At 48.8% G+C, this 20,581-nt stretch overlaps 1 protein-coding gene across 2 annotated transcripts in view; it reads left to right on the top strand.

Moving 5' to 3' along the window:
* The window catches only part of LOC115075437 (zinc transporter 5-like), a 166,454-nt gene that overhangs the window by 6,804 nt on the left and 139,069 nt on the right, over positions 1-20,581 (top strand). For both annotated transcript variants that reach the window (XM_029575807.1, XM_029575816.1), the window contains exons 2-4: positions 1,897-2,019; positions 12,289-12,355; positions 19,801-19,886. In XM_029575807.1, the coding sequence (XP_029431667.1) occupies positions 1,897-2,019; positions 12,289-12,355; positions 19,801-19,886 (276 nt within the window). The remainder of the gene's footprint in view (positions 1-1,896; positions 2,020-12,288; positions 12,356-19,800; positions 19,887-20,581) is intronic.

The raw sequence follows: 20,581 nt of genomic DNA, 5'->3' as shown, positions 1-20,581 counted from the left end.
GGAAACTTAACTCCATTTCTGACCCAGGAGTTAAGTTTCCAGCACTGCATTAAGAAAACGTATGTTAGGCCAGCGTATCTCTCTGCATCAGGGAGTACTGCTTAATGCCCTGATTTGCATTGGATTTCCATGAGAGGCTGCTAAGCATTACTCACATTTTAGAATGCACATTTTGTGAGCGTAAAACTCCTTGTTGCATCGGCAGTAAGGTTTCCACTCACAAACTGAACATTCAGATATGGGTAAAGCTATGCTTTGGGCTGAACATGCCTTTCTGCATCGGACTGGTAGATTGTGAGCTCTCTTGTGATAGAAATACCTACAGTACCTGAATGTTATCCTCTTTGAAGTGCCTGAAAAAGCGGAATATTAAATAAAAATAAATAAGCATTTACTTGGGGTAAATGCTACTTAAATTTTGCATGTAAAATCTCCATGCTTATATTTTTTAAATATAAAGTAAAAAAACATGCGTACAGCAGTTCACTCCCTCTTAGCTGGATAACTCTTAAAAGCGCTACTTAGCCGGAAAAGAATCAATTACAGCTTCTTTTCTGGCTAAGTAAGATAGCCGGATAAATCTCAAACAGAGCTACTTATCCGGCTAAATCTTAGAGAGAGAAAGAGAGAGAGATGTACCACTGTAGACGGGCACTTTGAATTGGGGGGGGTATTGTAACAGAAACAATCTGAGGTATTCCTAGTAATATTGACATCACTAAACATTTGAAGTCATTTATAATGGATGAAAAGTAAAACAAGAGGAGTTGATTTGTACAATGTAGGCTCTCTTTCTCTTCGCCGTAATATGCCCCCTGTGGTGTATTAATCAGCGCACGAAGTGAAAAATTTATCACACCTTGCGGAAATTTCCCATTAGCCGTATAAGTAGCGCTTTTTAAGACTTATTTGCTTGCTTATTTATTTTACATATGCAAACTTTCCAGGGAAGAGTTATGCATATTTTATAACCTGGGTGTATATGTTACACACGGGTTATAAAATACTGGGGTAGATTTCCACGTGGCCATATACGTGTATATATGGGCGTGCGCAAGTCTTCTAAAGTTATCCTCCTTGAATTTTTATTCCAGCAAGAGGTAGAGTGTTAAACAGCTGCAAAGCCCTCCCTGCCATAGGTTCCTGTAGAAGAATCTTTCAGCATGCTTTTCTCAAAAAGTTCATCTTCACTAGGGCTGGAAACCTGGGCGCCTAAAATTTAGAACCTGCTGCCAGAAGTAGGGGGCTGGACTCAGAAAGAGAAGCATCAGTGGTCAGGACTGGGTTTAGGAGGAGGAACTGGGGGGGGGGGGGGCTGCTGGGAACGATGGTGGGGTCCAGAAGAAGAGAGGAAAAGACCTGTCATGGGGAGGGGAGAGCAAAAAATACCCAAAAAGCAACAAAAGCAGAAAAAAGGGACAAAAACGTATAAAGGAGTTTGATTGGCCCTTAAGTTTTCTAAAAATGTTTTACCTTGACCTTAACTAACCCAGCATCTAACCAAATCAGGTCTTCAAATTCGCCATTTTTGAGGGGAGGAGGGAAGTTAAGTAGTGTTTCCAGGTGTAAAAAGCAAGAATACTCCTAAAATAGGTCACACAAAAAGCAGAGATTTAGTCCATTGAAAGTTTTTTAAATTTTTTTTTTTTTTGAAGAAGGGTCGTGATTGGAAAATGAAGTCTAGTTTCTTTCCTCAAAAGGAAGTTAGAGACACTGAATGTTAATGGTCCCAAGAGTTGAAGTGCCTTGAGCTTGGGATTAATGCCGTGTGACCACAGAGGTAGGAGATGAGGGTTATTTCTATGGGTTATTGCCGTAGTATCCTCTGCTATATCAGTTTTACTTTTCCTTTGTTCCATTTTACTGACTACATTTTTTTTCTTTCTTCTATTATAGGTTGACCGGATATATTGTGCTGCTATGCTTCACGAAGTTCTTAAAGGCATTAGGAATCTTTGAATCCTACAATCTCTTAAAAGTAGTTCACATTGTACAGTTTATCTTTATATTAAAACTCGGGTAAGTGTGCCTTAGTGTAAAGCTCCAATTTCAGCAGAACTGTCCTGTGGGTTCCAATGTCCAGGCTTTCAGTCGGGGATCACGTTCTCAGGGACAGAAAAGCATGCAGAAAGGGCAGGTGCAAATAAGAAGCGGTGGTTCCAGCAACGTGGGTGTTCAATTCAAAGTGCTCCTTGTTTTTGTGAAGAAAATACAGTTTGATTGCTGTGCAAGACTTTTTCTTTTCAAACGCTGAACTATTAAAAGAGATGCTGAGAGGGCACAGACTTGCAGGGCTGCACCGGCCTCACGCTGCTGTGGGGATTTGCGCCATTGTAGACATTTTGTCAGGGGAATGTTTGTTGCAGAAATAGTGTGCTAAAACATGCCTAGTATGTCTCCAGGATGATCGGATTGGGCCTCCCATTCTCATGCTGGCTGGAACCTAAGTGCCACTGCCAAGTAACGCTCCGCACACTTGTCTGTCCCTGAGAACATGATTCCCTACTGAAACCCTTTCTCGGGTTGCTGGGTCTTCAGGCCAGTCTCCTTTCAAGGCACTGTATTTTCTGCCCCTGTTCCCCAGTGAGTGTCAGTCCACAGGGAAGAGCTGGCTGGGCTGGCGTGTGCACAGCAGCAGCTGATGTTCTCTTCCCAAAGACAGGATCAGAATGGGGTCCCGAGGCCAAATAGCACCACATGTCTTTGCTCCATGCGGTGATTGCCCAGGCTTGTGTTTTCGAAGACTGGTTTCATGGCTGAAGATAGGAAGCATTATTAGGTTGGCTTCTAGATATGCATTTACTAAAGCTCTCTGCAGTGTGCCGTCATCACTCGGAGAAGGACTCCATGAGCCAGTGCTTGAAGCTTCAGCCCACAGTGACTTGTATCAGGCTTTATTGTTGTCATAAGGTTTCTTAGATTTTAAATTAAGCTAATGCTTACAGGCAGACTTTAGGGTCCATAAGCATTCTGAATTTTTTTTTTTGTTTGTAATCTATTTTTATTGGCAGAACCCAGAAAACTCGATAATGTAGCCAGGCTGTTTTCAGGATATCCTTATTGAATATACATGAGGAATTTCATTTGTTATGTTCATTCCAAAACCAAAGCTTCCATTAAGGCTTGCATATACTGGGTCTCCAGTATATGCAAATTCTTCTCATGCATATTCATTGTGGACATCCTGCACGCCCATCTGGCTGTGGGGTCCCCAGGACAGGTCTGGGAAGCCCTGCTGTAGCAATATTGACTTCTTTTGAAATAATTGACTTGGGGAAAACAAATTTTCAGAAGAAAATGTGTGTAATGGTTTTCTCAAAATCTTCAGTTCCTGAACATACCCAGATCAGTCCAGAAAAGTGGGTTGTGTATCCCTACCAGCAAGTGGAGTCAGAGAACAATTAGAACTTTGGGCACTGCTACATAACGAGAGTGCCACCTGCAGTCACCCAGTATTTCTCTGACTCCAGCGGGTGGTACATATGCACACCTGCAGTCTTTAGTTATATTTTTTATTTAGTTTGAATTTAATTTTTTGGTTTACGGTCGCTTCCTGAGGTGTTAGGCGCTTTCGTGGGCCATCCCTCAGTAGATGCCTGGTGTCCGGGGAATTGGATGTTCCTGTTACGGTTTCGCCCGCCACAGTTCGGTGTCTGACGACCAGGGGCTCCTGGCTATTCGCCACTGTCTCCGCTACAGCTGCTCCCTTGTCTCCTGCAACAGCTTTTCTCTGTGTCTTGGTAAAGTTTAATTTAAAAAAAAAAAAAAAAAAGCTGTTTTCACTGTGGCTGACTAACAGCCTTCAGTGCTGAGGTAAGGAGAGATGCAGGAGGGACCGGGTCTTTTAAGGCCGGCTGGGGAAGCTGTCAGCAGTGTTTCCCTCGGCTCCTGGGGCTCCGGGTCGTTTTCTGAGGGCAAGGGTGAGTTTTTCTCCGTCTGTGTGCCTCGTTTACTCGCCGCTTCCCTGCTGTGGGGGCCTTGCGATTTCACTATAGACAGCCTCCTTTCCCACGACACGGCTGCGCACGTTTTTTTCTCCTCCGCAGCACGAAACGTTTGGTTTTTTTTTTTTTCTGGTCCTGCCTGACTGAAATTTTCTCCATGTCGCGGCTCCGAGCGTTTCTTTTTTTATTCGCGCCAAAGCGTCAAAGGCGACCATATCTCGTGGATTAAGGAAGCCATTTGTGCGGCATACATAGCTGCCTTGGCCCCCGGGATGCTGTAATTCCCCGGCTGCATTTTCAGGGAAGTTCATTCCCCTGACTGGCCAAACAAATAACCAACAAAAAAAAAAGGATTCTTTTTAACTGAAGGCAGTTCTTTCCCTCTGCCCCTGCAGAGAAGGGAATGGGCAGGGTTCGATCGCCTGCACTTGTTCCTCTCCTCAGCATTACTCAGCTGTTTCCCCTGCTCACGGCTATTTTTAGCTCTCCCTCATGTCACGATCATGTTCTTGTTTTAACCTTTGGGGAGCCTGCTTAGCGGTTCTCCCGCGATGGGCTATGCCGGGGGTGCCTACCGGGTGGTGAGGGTCCCTCCGAGGCGCTGATCCCTCAGACACCCGGGGGAGCTCCTCCAGCCGCATGGCCAGGCCATTCCCGACCCAGCAAACCGCGGGAACGGTGGACATTTTGGGAGTTCGTGCAGCTCCCGATTCGGAGCTGCAGGGGGTAGGGGAACCAGTTTTTCAATCTTCTCCCCCCGATTTGAGCCCCGTGCAGCCTCCTGATGAGGATCCCGACTCTACTCCCTCCCCCCACCCCCGGGAAATCCAGGGCCTGTTTTTCCTCAGAATTTGTGCCTTTGTTGCACAAATTTTGCAAGAAGAGGAGCACCCCCCTCTTAGCCCCCCGCCTGCCAAGATCCCTCGGATGGCTACTCCGCCCTCTCCTGAGGCGCCGGACACACAAGGCTCCGTCCGAGTCAGAGTGGTTCTGGGGGAAACCCCTCAGCCCCCCTGTGGCTCCGGATCAAGATCCGGATGCAGATGTGTTTTTGCAGGGCCCCCCTCTTGAAGGGGATGACGCCCGAATTCTGCGTTTTGTTTCAAAGGGAGGAGCTGGAGCCTCTCATTCCCTTTATCCTAATGGAACTGGGAATTGAAGTGCCTCCGGATGATATGGTTATGGCCGCAATGCCGTGGACCCGGTCCTGGCAGGACGCAGGGCGGTTCATCCCATGCGTAAGCTGCTACTCCTTTGGGAATGGGAAGCTCCCGAGACGGGGCTACGCATGGGTAGAGCTATGGATATGCTCTATCCTCTTCTCGAGGATTGCCTGGAAATGTTGAAAATTCCCAAGGTAGGTTCTTCCGTCTCGGCGGTTACCACGCTTGAAGGATGTCCCGGATCGCACGCTTGAATTTTTATCTCAAGCATATCTTTGAAGTCTTGGCCCTAGGGGTCCGGGCGATGATCTGCAGCAGTCTCATGCAGCGGGCCAGTCTTAGGTGGGTCCAACAATTACTCAGCACCTAGGATCTCCCGTCTGCAGAGGCAGAGCAGGTTGAACGTCTACAGGGTGCTGTGGTACAGGCCAAGGCGGTGGTCTCTGCTGTGTCGGCCCGACGCCTCCTCTGGTTGCGCAATTGGTCGTCGGACTCCTCTTCCAAGTCTCAGTTGGGCACTGCCGTTCAAAGGTAAGTTGCTTTTTGGCAAGGACCTAGAGCATCTTATTTAGTCCTTGGGTGACGACAAGGTCCATACGCTGCTGGAGGACCGCCCTAAACGGCCTAGGATTTTCTTCCTACGCATTCTCCTTCCAGAGGACAGCGTAAATATACCAACTGGGCACGGATTTCCTTTCCCTGGGGGAACTCCTCCAGGTCACAGACATGGTCTCATTTCTTTTGTGACCGCTGTGCCTTCCGGGATGATCACCCACCACATGCCACCGCAAAGCCCGCCTCCCAGTGAGATTCGGCCGGCCCATTCCTCCGTTCCAGACTTAGGTGGACGACTCTCCCGGTTTCTTGAGGAATGGGTCACAATCACGTCGGATCAGTGGGTCCTCGAGGTGATAGAAAAAGGCTATGCTTTAGAGTTTGCTCGACACCTTCCGGAACTGTACATGGTCTTCCTCTGCGGGCACCGGAAGCAGGCGGCAGTCTCCCAGACTATCGTCCGGCTCCAGGATTTGGGAACCATAGTCCCAGTGCCGGTGGCGGAATAAGGCGCCAGCCAGTATTCCATCTACTTCGTCGTGCCACAGTTTTTTTCCATCCCATCTTGGATCTCAGGAGTGTCAACTGGGCCCTCAAGGTACCCCATTTCCGAATGGCAGCCCTGAGGGCGGTGATTGTGGCTGTTCACCCGGGCGAATATCTGGCCTCTCTCGACCTGTCTGAGGCCTACCTACCCATACCTATTCATCACGAGCAATAGCGGGTTCTCCGTTTCAACACTTCCAGTTTCGAGCTCGGCCACCACTCCATGCACCTTTACTATGGTTGTGGTGGTGGCGGCAGCTCTTCACTGCGAAAAGCCCGTAATGGAGAAGGTTTTCATGGGTAATGATTCAGATGGACTGAATCAAATCACGGTGAACCTAGAAGATGTGGTAGGCCTGATTGACAAACTGAAGAGTAGTAAATCACCTGGACCGGATGGTATACACCCCAGAGTTCTGAAGGAACTAAAAAATGAAATTTCAGACCTATTAGTAAAAATTAGTAACTTATCATTAAAATCATCCATTGTACCTGAAGACTGGAGGATAGCAAATGTAACCCCAATATTTAAAAAGGGCTCCAGGGGCGATCCGGGAAACTACAGACCGGTTAGCCTGACTTCAGTGCCAGGAAAAATAGTGGAAAGTGTTCTAAACATCAAAATCACAGAACATATAGAAAGACATGGTTTAATGGAACAAAGTCAGCATGGCTTTACCCAGGGCAAGTCTTGCCTCACAAATCTGCTTCACTTTTTTGAAGGAGTTAATAAACATGTGGATAAAGGTGAACCGGTAGATATAGTATACTTGGATTTTCAGAAGGCGTTTGACAAAGTTGCTCATGAGAGGCTTCTAGGAAAAAATAAAAAGTCATGGGATAGGTGGCGATGTCCTTTCGTGGATTGCAAACTGGCTAAAAGACAGGAAACAGAGAGTAGGATTAAATGGGCAATTTTCTCAGTGGAAGGGAGTGGACAGTGGAGTGCCTCAGGGATCTGTATTGGGACCCTTACTGTTCAATATATTTATAAATGATGTGGAAAGAAATACGACGAGTGAAATAATCAAATTTGCAGATGACACAAAATTGTTCAGAGTAGTTAAATCACAAGCAGATTGTGGTAAATTGCAGGAAGACCTTGTGAGACTGGAAAATTGGGCATCCAAATGGCAGATGAAATTTAATGTGGATAAGTGCAAGGTGATGCATATAGGGAAAAATAACCCATGCTATAATTACACAATGTTGGGTTCCATATTAGGTGCTACAACCCAAGAAAGAGATCTAGGTGTCATAGTGGATAACACACTGAAATCGTCGGTGCAGTGTGCTGCGGCAGTCAAAAAAGCAAACAGAATGTTGGGAATTATTAGAAAAGGAATGGTGAATAAAACGGAAAATGTCATAATGCCTCTGTATCGCTCCATGGTGAGACCACACCTTGAATACTGTGTACAATTCTGGTCGCCGCATCTCAAAAAAAGATATAATTGCGATGGAGAAGGTACAGAGAAGGGCTACCAAAATGATAAGGGGAATGGAACAACTCCCCTATGAGGAAAGACTAAAGAGGTTAGGACTTTTCAGCTTGGAGAAGAGACGACTGAGGGGGGATATGATAGAGGTGTTTAAAATCATGAGAGGTCTAGAATGGGTAGATGTGAATCGTTTATTTACTCTTTCGGATAGTAGAAAGACTAGGGGGCACTCCATGAAGTTAGCATGGGGCACATTTAAAACAAATCGGAGAAAGTTCTTTTTTACTCAACGCACAATTAAACTCTGGAATTTGTTGCCAGATAATGTGGTTAGTGCAGTTAGTATAGCTGTGTTTAAAAAAGGATTGGATAAGTTCTTGGAGGAGAAGTCCATTACCTGCTATTAAGTTCACTTAGAGAATAGCCACTGCCATTAGCAGTGGTAACATGGAATAGACTTAGTTTTTGGGTACTTGCCAGGTTCTTATGGCCTGGATTGGCCACTGTTGGAAACAAGATGCTGGGCTTGATGGACCCTTGGTCTGACCCAGTATGGCATTTTCTTATGTTCTTATGTTCTTAAGGGATCCTAGTTCATCCTTACCTGATGACTGGCTCGTCTGGGCCAAGTCGATGACTCTCTGCAGAATACCGGTCGGGGGGGGTAGTCCATTTCTCCAAGAGCAACCTTCAGCCCTCCCAAGTCCTGGAGTTCCTGGGGGCACGCTTCGATACCTGAGTCGGCAAGGTATTCCTCCCGGACGTTTGGGCGCTCAAACCTATGGCTCAAGGGCTTAGCCTCCTCTCGCATCCCACAGCGTGGGACTACCTCCAGGTATTGGGGACCATGGCTTCCACTATCGACCTGGTCCCCTGGGCCTTTGCGCATATGCGACCATTACAGAAATTTTTGCTATCCCGCTGGAAGCCGGTTTCCCAGTAGTTCCAGACGCCCCTACCTCTCTCCGATTCTTCCGTCTCTGATATACAATGGTGGCTATCGCTGGCGCGCCTCTTGTAGAGAATGCCTTTACTGTCTCCGCAGTGGATAGTTGTGACGACGGATGCCAGTTCTCCAGATGGGGAGTGGTCTGTCAATCCTGGGCCACACAGGGGTACTGGTCCCCAGTCCAGTCCTGCTGGCACATCAGTTATCTGGAGGCATGATCGATATGCCTGGCTCTCAAGGTTTTTTCTTCCGCTGATCCGCTGCAGAGCGGTGCGTGTCCTCTCCGATTCCACCACAATGGCCTATATCATTCGTCGGGGGGCACCAGGAGTCGCCTGGTGGCTCTCAAAGCCGGCAAGCTTCTCGCTTGGCGAAGTGGCGCTTGGAACGCCTGGCGGCCTCTCACATAGAGGCAAAGAGAATGTCCAAGCCGATTTCCTTAGCCGTCAACGCGTCGACCCCGGCGAGTAGGTGTTGTCAGGCCAAGCAATGGATTTGATTGTTCACAGGTGGGGCCCTCCTCACCTAGACCTGATGGCAACTCTGAGCAGTGCCAAGGCTCCCAGATTCTTCAGTTGCTGGAGGGAGCACTGTTCGAGAAGGGGTGGATCCCCTGGTCCTTCTTGGCCCCATTACATTCTCTCCTACATGTTTCCTCCATGGCCCCTGGTGGGAAAGGTTTTCAGAAGAATAGAGCTTCCCAAGGGACCGGTCATCCGAGTGACGTCCGAGTGGCCTTGCAGACCGTGGTTCATGGATCTGGTAATCCTGGCGACGATCAGTCCTCTTCACCTCTGTCATCTCCCGCACCTACTCCAGCAGGATCCCGTATTTTTCGACCAGGCGGATCGCTTCTGTCTAGCGGCCTGGCTTTTGAAAGGCGAAGATTAAGACAGCAGCGGTCTCAGAAGCCGTCTACCTCTGTTGCTTATGCCTGGGTATGGAAAACTTTTGTGACCGTCTGTGCGGAATCCGGTATCCAGGCTCGTACAGCTCAGAGCCCCCAGGTTCTTTCGGTTTTTTTCAGCTCCCTGCGGGTCCAAGTGTCCGCCCTCTGCTCTCTCCTGGGCAGTGTGGATGGATGCTCGTTGGCGGCTCATCCGGATTTCATTAGTTTTCTTCCAGATGCTCGGCTTTGAAGCTGCCTGTTTGGGCTCCTTGTCCCTCGTGGAGCCTTAATTTGGTCCTTCGGTCCCTCTGTGTGGCTTCCTCTGAATCTCTCCATTGGTCTGCTCTTAAGGTTTTGACCCACTAGACTGTTTGTTTTTCTTGGTCTCCATTCCTTCTGCCAGATGTGTGTCAGAGATTCAAGCGTTGTCTTGTAGGGAACCCTTTCCTTCATTTCACGGATTCAGGGGGTTCCCTCAAGGCGGTTCCTTCATTCTTGCCAATGGTTGTTTCTTCTTTCTATGTCAACCAATCGGTGGAACTCCCGTTTTTTTCCCCTGAAATCATAGCAGGGACAGCAGGGGGTGATCTCAGGCGTCTTGATGTGAAGTGAGTCTTATTAAGCTCCCTTCAGATGACCAATGAGTTCCGAGTCTTCGGCTCATCTTTTTCTTCTCTGGAGTGGTCCCCCTAGGGGCAACTAGGCATCTAAGGCTCTGATTCCTCGTTGGTTAAAGGTGGCGATTGTCTCGGCATGTATCTGTCATGGCCGTGCGGTCCCTGTTGGGCCAAAAGCTCTTTCTTTGCGTTCTCAGGCTACATTGTGGGTGGAGAATCATTCGGTCTCTCCTCAGGGGCTATGCAGGGCGGCTACGTGGTGATCTCTGCACACTTTTGCTTGGCATCACTGTCTGGATGTTCGGGCTCCAGTGTTTGGGTACTTCGGACGACTGGTTTTTCGAGCGTGTCTATCTCGGTCCCACCCTATCTAGGGAAGCTTTGGTACATCCCATGGTCTGGACTGATCCGGGTACGTACAGGGAAAGGAAAATTGGTTCTTACCTGCTAATTTTCATTCCTGTAGTACCACGGATCAGTCCAGACGCCCTCCCGTGTCTTTATTGGTAAGTCCGCTTGAAGTTGTTTTTTCTTCCTTGCCCTTACAGGCTTTTCTGGATATCTTTTCCTGGATTCTCATTGCCTGAATTCTCATTACCAGCACATGCCGGCACCGGAAGCATCTCTTAAGATGACCATGGATGTTTTATACAAGAGCGATTGTTCTACAGAGTTCATTCCCTGGTTTATTGTTCACTTTTTCACTGAGTAATTACTTATCTTGCTACTTGCTTGACCTTATTCTCATTGTCTTTATACTTTTCTGCTTTGACAATGGTTATACTGAAGGGAAGCAGGTAGGCTCTGTCCTGATATAGGATACCCTTACAGTTTTGGTTTGTCTCCATCTGCTGGACAGGAGGCTCAACCCATGGTCTGGACTGATCCATGGTACTACAGGAACGAAAATTAGCAGGTAAGAACCAATTTTCCTATAACACTATCGTGTCCACCACCTGGTCTGGCTTGGAGAGAGGTCGGGGTTGGGAAGGCTGAAGCGGGTTTTTTTATGCATGGGAGAGGGGGTACATTAATTTCCTTGGGTTTTTCAGAGTTGTTTCTTTTTTTAATTGATCTATTTTTCTTTCCTTTTAAGTAATGGGGTCAGAGTGTGCTGGGGCTGAGCTGGGAAGGGAGGGAGGGTTGGACATATGCTGAGGCAGGCTGGGGGAGAGGTGGTCAAGAGTGTGCTGGATCTGGGCTAAGGCGGGGGGATCAGGAGTATGCTGGGGTCAGGTTAAGGAGAGAGATGGTAGTGTGCTGGGGCCAGACTGGACAAAGAAGAAGGGAATGCTGGGGCAGGGGTTCAGGATATGCTGGGGTTGGTCTGGGGAGGAGGTTTAGAGTGCTGGGGTTGAGCCATTGAGGAAGAAACTGGGAAAGAAGTGCAGGGGGTGGAACTGGGGTTGAATTGGAAGGGGGAAGGGGGCAGAGTGTAACGGGTGGAGTCAGAGGGTGCTGGACTCCGGATGTTGAAAGGAGTCCGAATATGCTGGGATCAGTTGGAGGGGATGGGGGGGGATGGCCAGGTGTGCTGGGATCAGGAAGGGGCAGCGGGTCAGGGCGTGTTAGAATTAGGCTACTGAAAAGGGTCAGCTTCAGGAAGGGAGTTTGAGTGTGCTAGGGGCAGGTTCGGGAGAGGGATCAGAGTGAACTGGGCCTGGACCAGTGAGGAAGAAAGTGCTGAGGTGGGGCTGAGGAGGCTGGAAAGGAGTGCTGGGTTCAGGACAATAAATAGGGGCCCCTGGGGATTTTCAGCGGGCATCTTCTAGTTAAGCATATTGGGATAGATTTTAAAAAACCAGCTCAGTGGGTCAGATACCCGAGTGGTTGTAGCCACATAACCTTAGTTGGATGTTCAGTTACAAAATCTAGGTGTAGTTACATCAGCTTTTGGTTCAGCTGGATATACCAACGTAACAAATGCCAGGACTTGGAAGATGAGCTGGCTGTGCCCCTGAAATGCTCACTTTTATTATGGGTGTAAAAGTGTTAGTGTGTAGAGAAATACACAGGGGTACATTTTTAAATAGCCAAATATGCCTGCTGAACTCCTGAAGTTACACAGGTATTTCCTGATTAAGCTTTTGGAAATCCAGGACACTGTGAACTGGGACTTTTCTTAATGGACTGTGTGCCTGCTTTCTTGTTTACTCACTGTGCTATTTTTAAATTCTGAACAGGTCTGCAATCTTTATGGTTTTGTTTCGAAAGCCATTTTCTTCTGGAAAAACAGTTACAAGACACCAGGTGAGTGGTTGAGAGGCAAGGGGAGGTTATGATCGCCAAGGAGGAGGAAGGACAGACAGGGACAGGTAGCAAAGAGTAGGAGGCAGGGTTTTTGTTTTAATTTTGGAGAGGTGTTTGGTCAATATAAATTGTTGCTACAGTTACTGAACATGTGGAATTGGAATAAGTGGGGTAACTGTTACCTTCCTAGATTCCCTCAGAGAGCTGAAAGAGAACATTACCAAGTGTATCATCCCTGTGACTCCTGCTATGACATAAGGCTCAGACCACTAAAACCTACTCATTTTTGCAGCCGTATACAGGAGGTGGTTGTTTTGCATGGAGCTGTCCTCTAACGTACACAGAATTCTCCCAGCTGTTTAGCAAACCCATTGTATTGTAGGTCCGCGGTGCCCTCCATGGTGCAGTGAATGGATGCCTCAGTATCGCAGTGTTTCTTCAGAAAGTTAGCAGGCTGAGGGGCTGACTTCTTGCAAAGTTGCTGCTACAGTTTTTATGTGTGCTTCTGAAATTATGCTCGGCAGGAGGCAAGTCTGGTTGAAGAAGGCCAAAAGAGTGTCATTTTTTCAGATGAGGTTTACCAATGTAAAATCCTGTCTGCTTCTTAGCTTTCCCAAAATAGTTTTCTGCTCCTTGTTTCACATGTTTTGCCTTATTCAATACACTTCATAGAAAGCTTAAACACATTTAGCCACTAGCCATAGTCTCTTACAGTTTGTAACAGGTTGGCAGGTCTTGGTTGACAGCTGTTTCCACAGTAGGCCTCATCAGTTAGAAGTCTGTCTTCATATTCAGAAGACAAAATACTAAACCTCGCTGCTCTTTCTTCCTCAGAGTGAGGAAGATAAGCATTGTTGCAGCAATTGCATCTAGAGCATTTCAGATGGGATGGGGAGTCAGCGTGGTCGGTGACGCTTCATTTCAGATGGGGTGGGGAGTCAGCATGGTCGGTGACGTTTCTTTTCAGATAGGATGGGGAGTCAGCGTGGTCGGTGACGCTTCTTTTCAGATGGGGTGGGGAGTCAGCATGGTCGGTGACGCTTCTTTTCAGATGGGGTGGGGAGTCAGCGTGGATCGGTGATGCTTTACTTTAGACAGAGTGGGGAGTCAACGTGGTCGGTGACGCTTCATTTCACATGGCTTGGGGAGTCGGTGTGGTTCCCTGTACGTACCAGGATCAGTCCAGACTGTGGGTTATGTCCCCCTTCCAGCTGATGGAGTCGGAGCAAAAACTGAGAGGGCGCCCTCTGTAAACCTTCAGTATTTCTCTGACTCCAGCAGATGCCGGTTGCACCTTTGGTTCTCCCATTTTCTTTCTGTGAGAATAGTCTTTGTTGTTTTATTTCTCCTGTTTTCTTGTTTACACTTTTTACTTGGAAGGATCTGATTTAAAAAAAAAAAAAAGAAAGGCAAAGGCTTTTCATTGTAGCTTTGCTTTACTTTCTATGGGCTGTCCTGCTGCAGGCTTGCAGGCAGAGCTTTCATTCAGTGGCAAGCCTGTCATCTTTTTTATTTATTGCTATATCGTTTTGGGGGTAAGTTAGTTAACTTTCCTTTTACAGGGCTGTCATTTGCTGCCTTTAGGGGTGAAGTGGTGGTCCAACCTCTCCCCCTCGATATCGACCCGCTGCCCGGAGATGTCGTTTCCTCAGGGCAGCCCCTAAGCTTCAGAGACGCGACATCCCTCTGGCTTGAGAAAAAAAAAAAAAGGAACGGGTCGTTAAAGTTAGTCAGGCAGCGCAGGACTTTGATTTCGTTCCTGCTATTGAAGGTTTTCGGAGGTCTGGGTTCCAAGCCCTTCTTTACTTGCCTCCATGCCGCGGCTGACGCGATGCAGTGCCTGGGGGAACCCAGATGGCGGCTCTCCCGGGAAGACCTGTGTGCTCGGTGCCTCCCTGGTGGGGAGGGCACCTCAAGCCCTAGAGGGCGGTCTGTTTCGCGTGCAAATGCGCGCCAGGCTCTGAGGAGGTGAGCCCCGTTTCCATCCAATACGGGAACTGCGGCCATCTTGGATCCACTACTTGCTGCTCCAGCGCTGCCTCCCCGGGATTCAGACTCGGACGGACCTCATTCTCCTCCGGTTCTCTTTCTGGTGCACCTCCCGACTCAGAGCCGCCCTCAGAGGACCCCTCCGGCCATCCCTCCCCCGGAGCCTTTTTCCACAGAATTTATTCTGCTGATGCATGGGGCTTATTTGGCAAGGCTCAGCCAGCACCAGAATGCAGTTTTGGCTCCCCCTCCTCCTAAAGTGGTCAGTCTGGGGGAACTCCCGGATGTGGCAGGGGGGCCTCGGGGATCGGTACCGTCACGGCCCGGTACAGCACCAGTATTCTGGTCCTGCCGTTCCAGTGGCCCCTTCGGGATACTCTAGGGTTCAGCGGTTGCCCATCTAGATGACCCGACGCCCTCTGTGTTAGTCAAAGGGGATGTTCCTCTGGTTCTACGCCTTTTCCAGAGCGATGAGATGGTTCCACTTATCACACTTGTCCTGGCCGGATTAGATATTGAGGCCCCCCCAGGAGGCTCCTGCCGCCAGCACTGCTCCGAAGAGAGGGGATCCCATCCTACCAGGGCTCAAACCACCTTCAAAGACTTTCCTTTTCATCCTATGCTCCTCCAATTGCTGTCCAGGGAGGTGGGAGACTCCGGAGGCCTGTCTGCGGGTTGGCAAAGTGATGGATAGACTGTATCCACTCCTTGAGGAGTCCCTGGAACTACTTAAGGTACCGAAGGTGGATGCGTCTGTACCCACAGTCACGGCTAAGACACCTATTCCTGTGACTGGAAGAGCAGCCCTCAGGGATTTGCAGGACTGCTAACTTGAGGTGTATTTGAAGACAGTGTTTGAGGCGTCTGCCTTGGGAGTTTGGGCTGCTGTTTGTAGCTCCCTGATGCAGCGTGCATGACTCCAGTGGGTCCAACAACTACTCGGGACTCAGGACTTGCCTCCAGGGGAGGCACAACAGGCGGAAAGGCTAGAAGCCGTCATAGCGTATGGCGCGGACGCATTGTATGATCTTCTCCGGGTGCTGGCCAGATCTATGGTTTCCGTAGTCTCAACTCGGAGCCTCCTCTGGCTCAGGACCTGGTCCGAGGATTCCTCCTCCTAGTCTCAACTCGGCTCCCTTCCCTTCAAGGGTAAGTTGTTGTTTGGAGAGGAGATGGAGCAACTTAAGTCGCTCCGGGAGCATAAGGTACTTAAGTTACCGGAAGATCGTCCTTTGAGATCCAGAACATACAGCTCCATGTGGAACCGTTTCAGAGGACAACGGCGCTTCCGCCAGGTGTGGCCAGTGTCCCACAGGCCTCCCTCGTCTAGATCACATTCCTAGTCTCATTCCTTTTGGGGGATGAAGATCAGCGCGAGACACCCTCGCCCAAGGGACTGCCACTACATCTTCACAATGAAACATTGCCGGCCCTTTCTTCGATTTCCCGGATAGGAGGACGCCTGTCGCTCTTCTACAAGGAGTGGGTCACAATCACCTCAGACTATTCTACAGCTCAGTTATGCTTTAGAATTTGCTGGACCTCTCAGAGACAGGTTTGTCTTTTCTCCGTGCGGACTAAGGAAACAGGGCGCAGTATGTCGGACGCTAGACCGTCTCCTGGATCTGGGAGCCATTCTTCCAGTGCCACTATCAGAACAAGGACTCGGCCATTATTCCTTCTACTTCGAAGCCCCCAAGTAAAGAAGGCCCCTTCCGGCCGATCCTGGATCTCAAGATGGTCAACAGGACGCTCAAGATACCACACTTCAGGATGGAAACTCTGCGCTCAGGGATTGCTGAGGTGCACCGGGGAGAGTTCCTGGCGTCCTTGGACTTGACGGAGGCTTATCTTCATATCCCCATCCTGAAGGAGCATCAGTGCCTCCTTCGCTTCAAGATTTTGGGGCAGCACTAACAGTTCCAGGCCCTGCCATTCGGCCTGGCAACAGCTCCTCACACCTTTACCAAGGTGATGGTAGTGGTGGCGGCGGCGGCCCTGAGGAAGGAACGGATCCTAGTCACTCGACTTTCTGGGAGCTCATTTTGACATCAAAGTAGGCACAGGCTCTCTTCATCTGGAGCGGGCCCAATCGCTCCTTGCTCAGGTTCAGCGTTTCGGGACCTCCGACTTCCCACAGCCTGGGACTATCTCCAGTTGCTAGGTTCCATGGCCTCCATGACAGATGTTGTGCCTTGGGTCTTTGCCCACATGCGTCCCTTACAAAGAGCATTACTCTCCCATTGGAAGCTGGTATCTCAGGAATTTCAGGCTCCTCTGCCGATACCGCCCCTATCCAAGGACAGCCTGACCTGATGGCTCGACCTGGATCATTTGCTTCGAGGAGTAGAGCTTGAAGTTCCACAATGGATACTCGTTATAACAGACGCCAGCCTTACCGGCTGGGGCCAGTGTGTGGTTGGCACTCGACGCAGGTTCAGTGGACACCAGAACAGGCAACTTGGCCAGTCCACCGTCTAGAGATAAGAGCGGTCCGTCTTGTGTTGCAGCGTTTTTTGCCCCTAGCACAAGGCTGAGTAGTCCGGATCCTCTTTGACAACGCCATGACTGTGGTGTACATCAATCACCAGGGGGGAACAAGAAGTCTCCATGTGACTCGGGAGACGAACAAGCTGATGCCGTGGGCGGAACTCCACCTGTCTCATCTGGCGGCGTCTCACATTGCAGGGATGGACAATGTTCAGGCAGCTTTTTTAAGTCGCCAGTGCTTGGATCCCAGAGAATGGGAACTGTCCCAAGAGGCAGTGGCACTACTCGTCACGCGATGGGAACGCAAAGGCTCCATGCTTTTTCAGCCGCAGAAGGGAGCACGGAGCAGAACACGTCAATGCCCTAGCCCTCCCGTGGCCGAGGAACATCCTATGTTCCGTGTTCCCGCCTTGGTCCATGGTGGGAAAAGTGCTCCGAGGAATAGAGGTCACCAGGGGCCCGTGATCCACGTCGGCCGTGGTTCGCAGACTTAGTCAACCTAGCAGTGGACGGCCCGCTGCGCCTGGGGCATCTGTCGAATCTCATATGGCAGGGACCAGTATTTTTCGACCAGGTAGATCGCTTCTGTCTAGCGGCCTGGCTTTTAGAATGGTGCCGGCTGAGGAGATGAGGGTATCCAGCGGTGGTTATCTCCACTCTTCTCAAGGCTAGGAAGCCTTCCACCTCCAGGTCCTATGTCCGAGCTTGGAAAGTTTTTGAGGCTTGCTGCCAGTCCTCACTTCTCTCTCCACGGCGTGCGACCATAGCTCAGATCTTGTCATTCTTACAGCGAGGGCTGGAGAGGGGATTAGACTACAGTTTTCTCCGAGTTCAGGTTGCAGACTTAGGTGCTCTGGTTCATCATCGGGATGGCCCTCCTCTTGCGACACACCCGGACATGGTCCAGTCCTTGAAGGGAGTAAAGCATATGAAACACCAATTCGCAATTTATGCCCCTCGGGGAGTTTTGATTTTGATCCTTCGTATTCTTGGCGGGCCGCCCTTTGAACCGCTGTAGAGCACTACCCTCAAGGACCTGACTCTTAAGACAGTTTCCTTGGTTGCCATCTGTGCCGCTCGCAGAATCTCGGACCTGCAGGCCTTGTCATGTAGAGAGCCTTATCTCCGCTCTACAGATCCCGGAGTATCCTCGGGTATCGTAACATCTTTCCTTCTAAAGGTGGTCTTGCCTTTTCATCTGAATCAGTTGGTGGAACTGCCATCATTCCAGGATGAGGATTCCAAGGAGCTCAGGCGCCTAGATGTCAAGCGAGTCCTCCTTCGATATCTGGAGGTTACTAATGACTTCCGCTTATCAGATCATTTTTTTGTCTTCTGGCATGATCCCAAGAAGGGGAACTAGGCTTCAAAGACCACCATTGCCCGATGGATGAAGGAAGCAATTTCTACAGCATACATTGGCACGGGGCGTTAGCCCCCAGATGGTATTAAAGCTCATTCTCTCTGAGCTCAAGCAGCTTCCTGGGCAGAAAGCCGAGCGGTCTCTCCGCAGGAATTTTGCCGAGCGGCCTCTTGGAAGTCTTTGCACACTTTTGCACATCACTATCGCTTGTATCTGCAATCAACGACCTCGGGTTCTTTTGGGGCTCAGGTCATTCGAGCTGGGATATCAGTGGCCCACCCTATTTAAGGGAAGCTTTGGTACATCCCACAGACTGGACTGATCCTGGTACATATAGGGAAAAGAAAATTATTTCCTTACCTGCTAATTTTCGTTCCTGTAGTACCATGGATCAATCCAGACGCCCACCCTAAGGATTTTGGTTTTTTTTCCTTGGGTTAATCCTTCAGCTCGACTGTGTAATCATTTCAGGATCTGTTTGGGACTGACTGAGAGTTCACATTGCAAGTTTGCCTATTCAGATTTACAGTTTGATGTTCAATTTAGTTGATATTCATTTTTGTATTGATCCATGCAAGGGGTTTTTCTTTGTTGCTTGGAAATACTGAAGGTTTACAGAGGGCGCACCAGTCATGAGGGACCGCCATCTCAGTTTTTGCTCTGACTCCATCTGCTGGAAGGGGGACATAACCCACGGTCTGGACTGAACCATGGTACTACAGGAACGAAAATTAGCAGGTAAGGAAATAATTTTCTTATCGGTGATGCTTTACTTTAGGCAGAGTGGGGAGTCAGCGTGGTCGGTGACGCTTCATTTCAGATGGAGTGGGGAGTCAGCGTGGTCGGTGACACTTTACTTTAGACAGGGTGGGGAATGAGCACTGGGCAATGATGCTTTACTTCAGTCGACGTGGGTTGGTGATCCTTCACTTCATAAGCTGGGAGATGGGGATCGTGGGTCAGTGATGCTTCAGATCAGACAGCGTGTGGCATGAACGTCAGTCACTGATGCTTCACTTCAGAATCAGGGGAGGGTGAATGATGCTTCACTTGGTGTGGGGAATGAGCACACGTTGGTGAGACTTCATTTCAAATGGGTTTCCCGCAGGACAGGTTTGGGAACCACTGCCCTAAATAGATTTGTGATCTGATTTGACATGTTATTTGCCCTGTATATTTAGTAACTATGTCCCCCTACCCACCAAGCGTTCCTCACTGGATCACAAAGTTTTTCAAATAGCCAAGTAGTTGAAATATTTGACTGGGAGGAGGAGGGGGGAAATCAGTAAAGACTCTTGATGCGGTTTAAGTGTTATACTGAAATACATTCAAGGTTAGAAATTGCCCGGCTTCTCTAATTCTGCACTGGTACCCATTCATTGTTGCTAATGAAGCAGTTTTTAGAAATGGAAGATTTTTCACCTCACATCTCTGCCCAGAGTCATCAGTATTTTAGGAAAGTTCCATGTGGAGAGGTGATGATCAGGTTTAATGCTAGAATCCAATTATCTGATGATTTGGTTTCTGGAGGCTTTTTGCCCTGTCGTTGGAAGGGAGCCTTTGTTGTTGGGGATCCTGACTGATACGCTGCTTTCTTTTCCAGTGGATCAGTGTTGTGAAGCATGCTGTTGCCAGCTTCATCATTTCTCTCCTCTGGTTTTTTGGCCTCACTCTTTGTGGACCGTTAAGGTAAATTTTATTACTCTGAAATGTTTTTTTCACTGATATAGCTAACTCTGCTTTGTAATTTAGCATTAAGTACAAATCCTGCTTACCAGAAATCCCTCTGCTTCAGGTAAGGTCACTGCTTCCCAGTTGCTTCTTTGGTTGTGCTTGGCAGGTCCAGCCAATGACAGAAGCGTGACCCATTTTCATCCTTTTTTTCTGTGAAAACCCGCCTTTTGAGCCTTACTGTAATATTGTTCACCCAGAGGCTGGATTTAATCCTTTTACACACTCCAGCATTAGCAGAAGAAAGTGTTCTCAGTCAATTTATAACTATCAATATTGTCTCCTAATTTAAAATCCTTGTACTTGCCTTCAATTGTTTTCATGATCTGGCTCCCCCTCCCTTCCTTACCTCTTCTCCCACATCTCACTGTCCTTTCCTTCTTGCTCTTTACATTTTGAATATCATCAGTGTGCCTTGCACAAAGCAAGCAGCATCCTGCTGGCACACTCTGTCTTTTTGCTAGCTGCTTTCCTGTGGGATAACCTTCCCCCTGACATTCAGGATTCATCACCTCTTCTCACATTCCTGTCTTGCTGTTCAGTTTGGCTTTCCCTTCATTAACCTTGCTTTTCAGTATTGCTCTGGTTCACCTGTGGCTGCGCATTGCCTAGAACAGAGGTTCTCAACCGGTGTGTCGCCAAGCACACGCAGG

This window comes from Rhinatrema bivittatum, chromosome 1 (assembly GCF_901001135.1).
Source record: "Rhinatrema bivittatum chromosome 1, aRhiBiv1.1, whole genome shotgun sequence".
Lineage (NCBI taxonomy): Eukaryota > Metazoa > Chordata > Amphibia > Gymnophiona > Rhinatrematidae > Rhinatrema > Rhinatrema bivittatum.
This window is presented reverse-complemented; position numbering and strand designations above follow the sequence as displayed.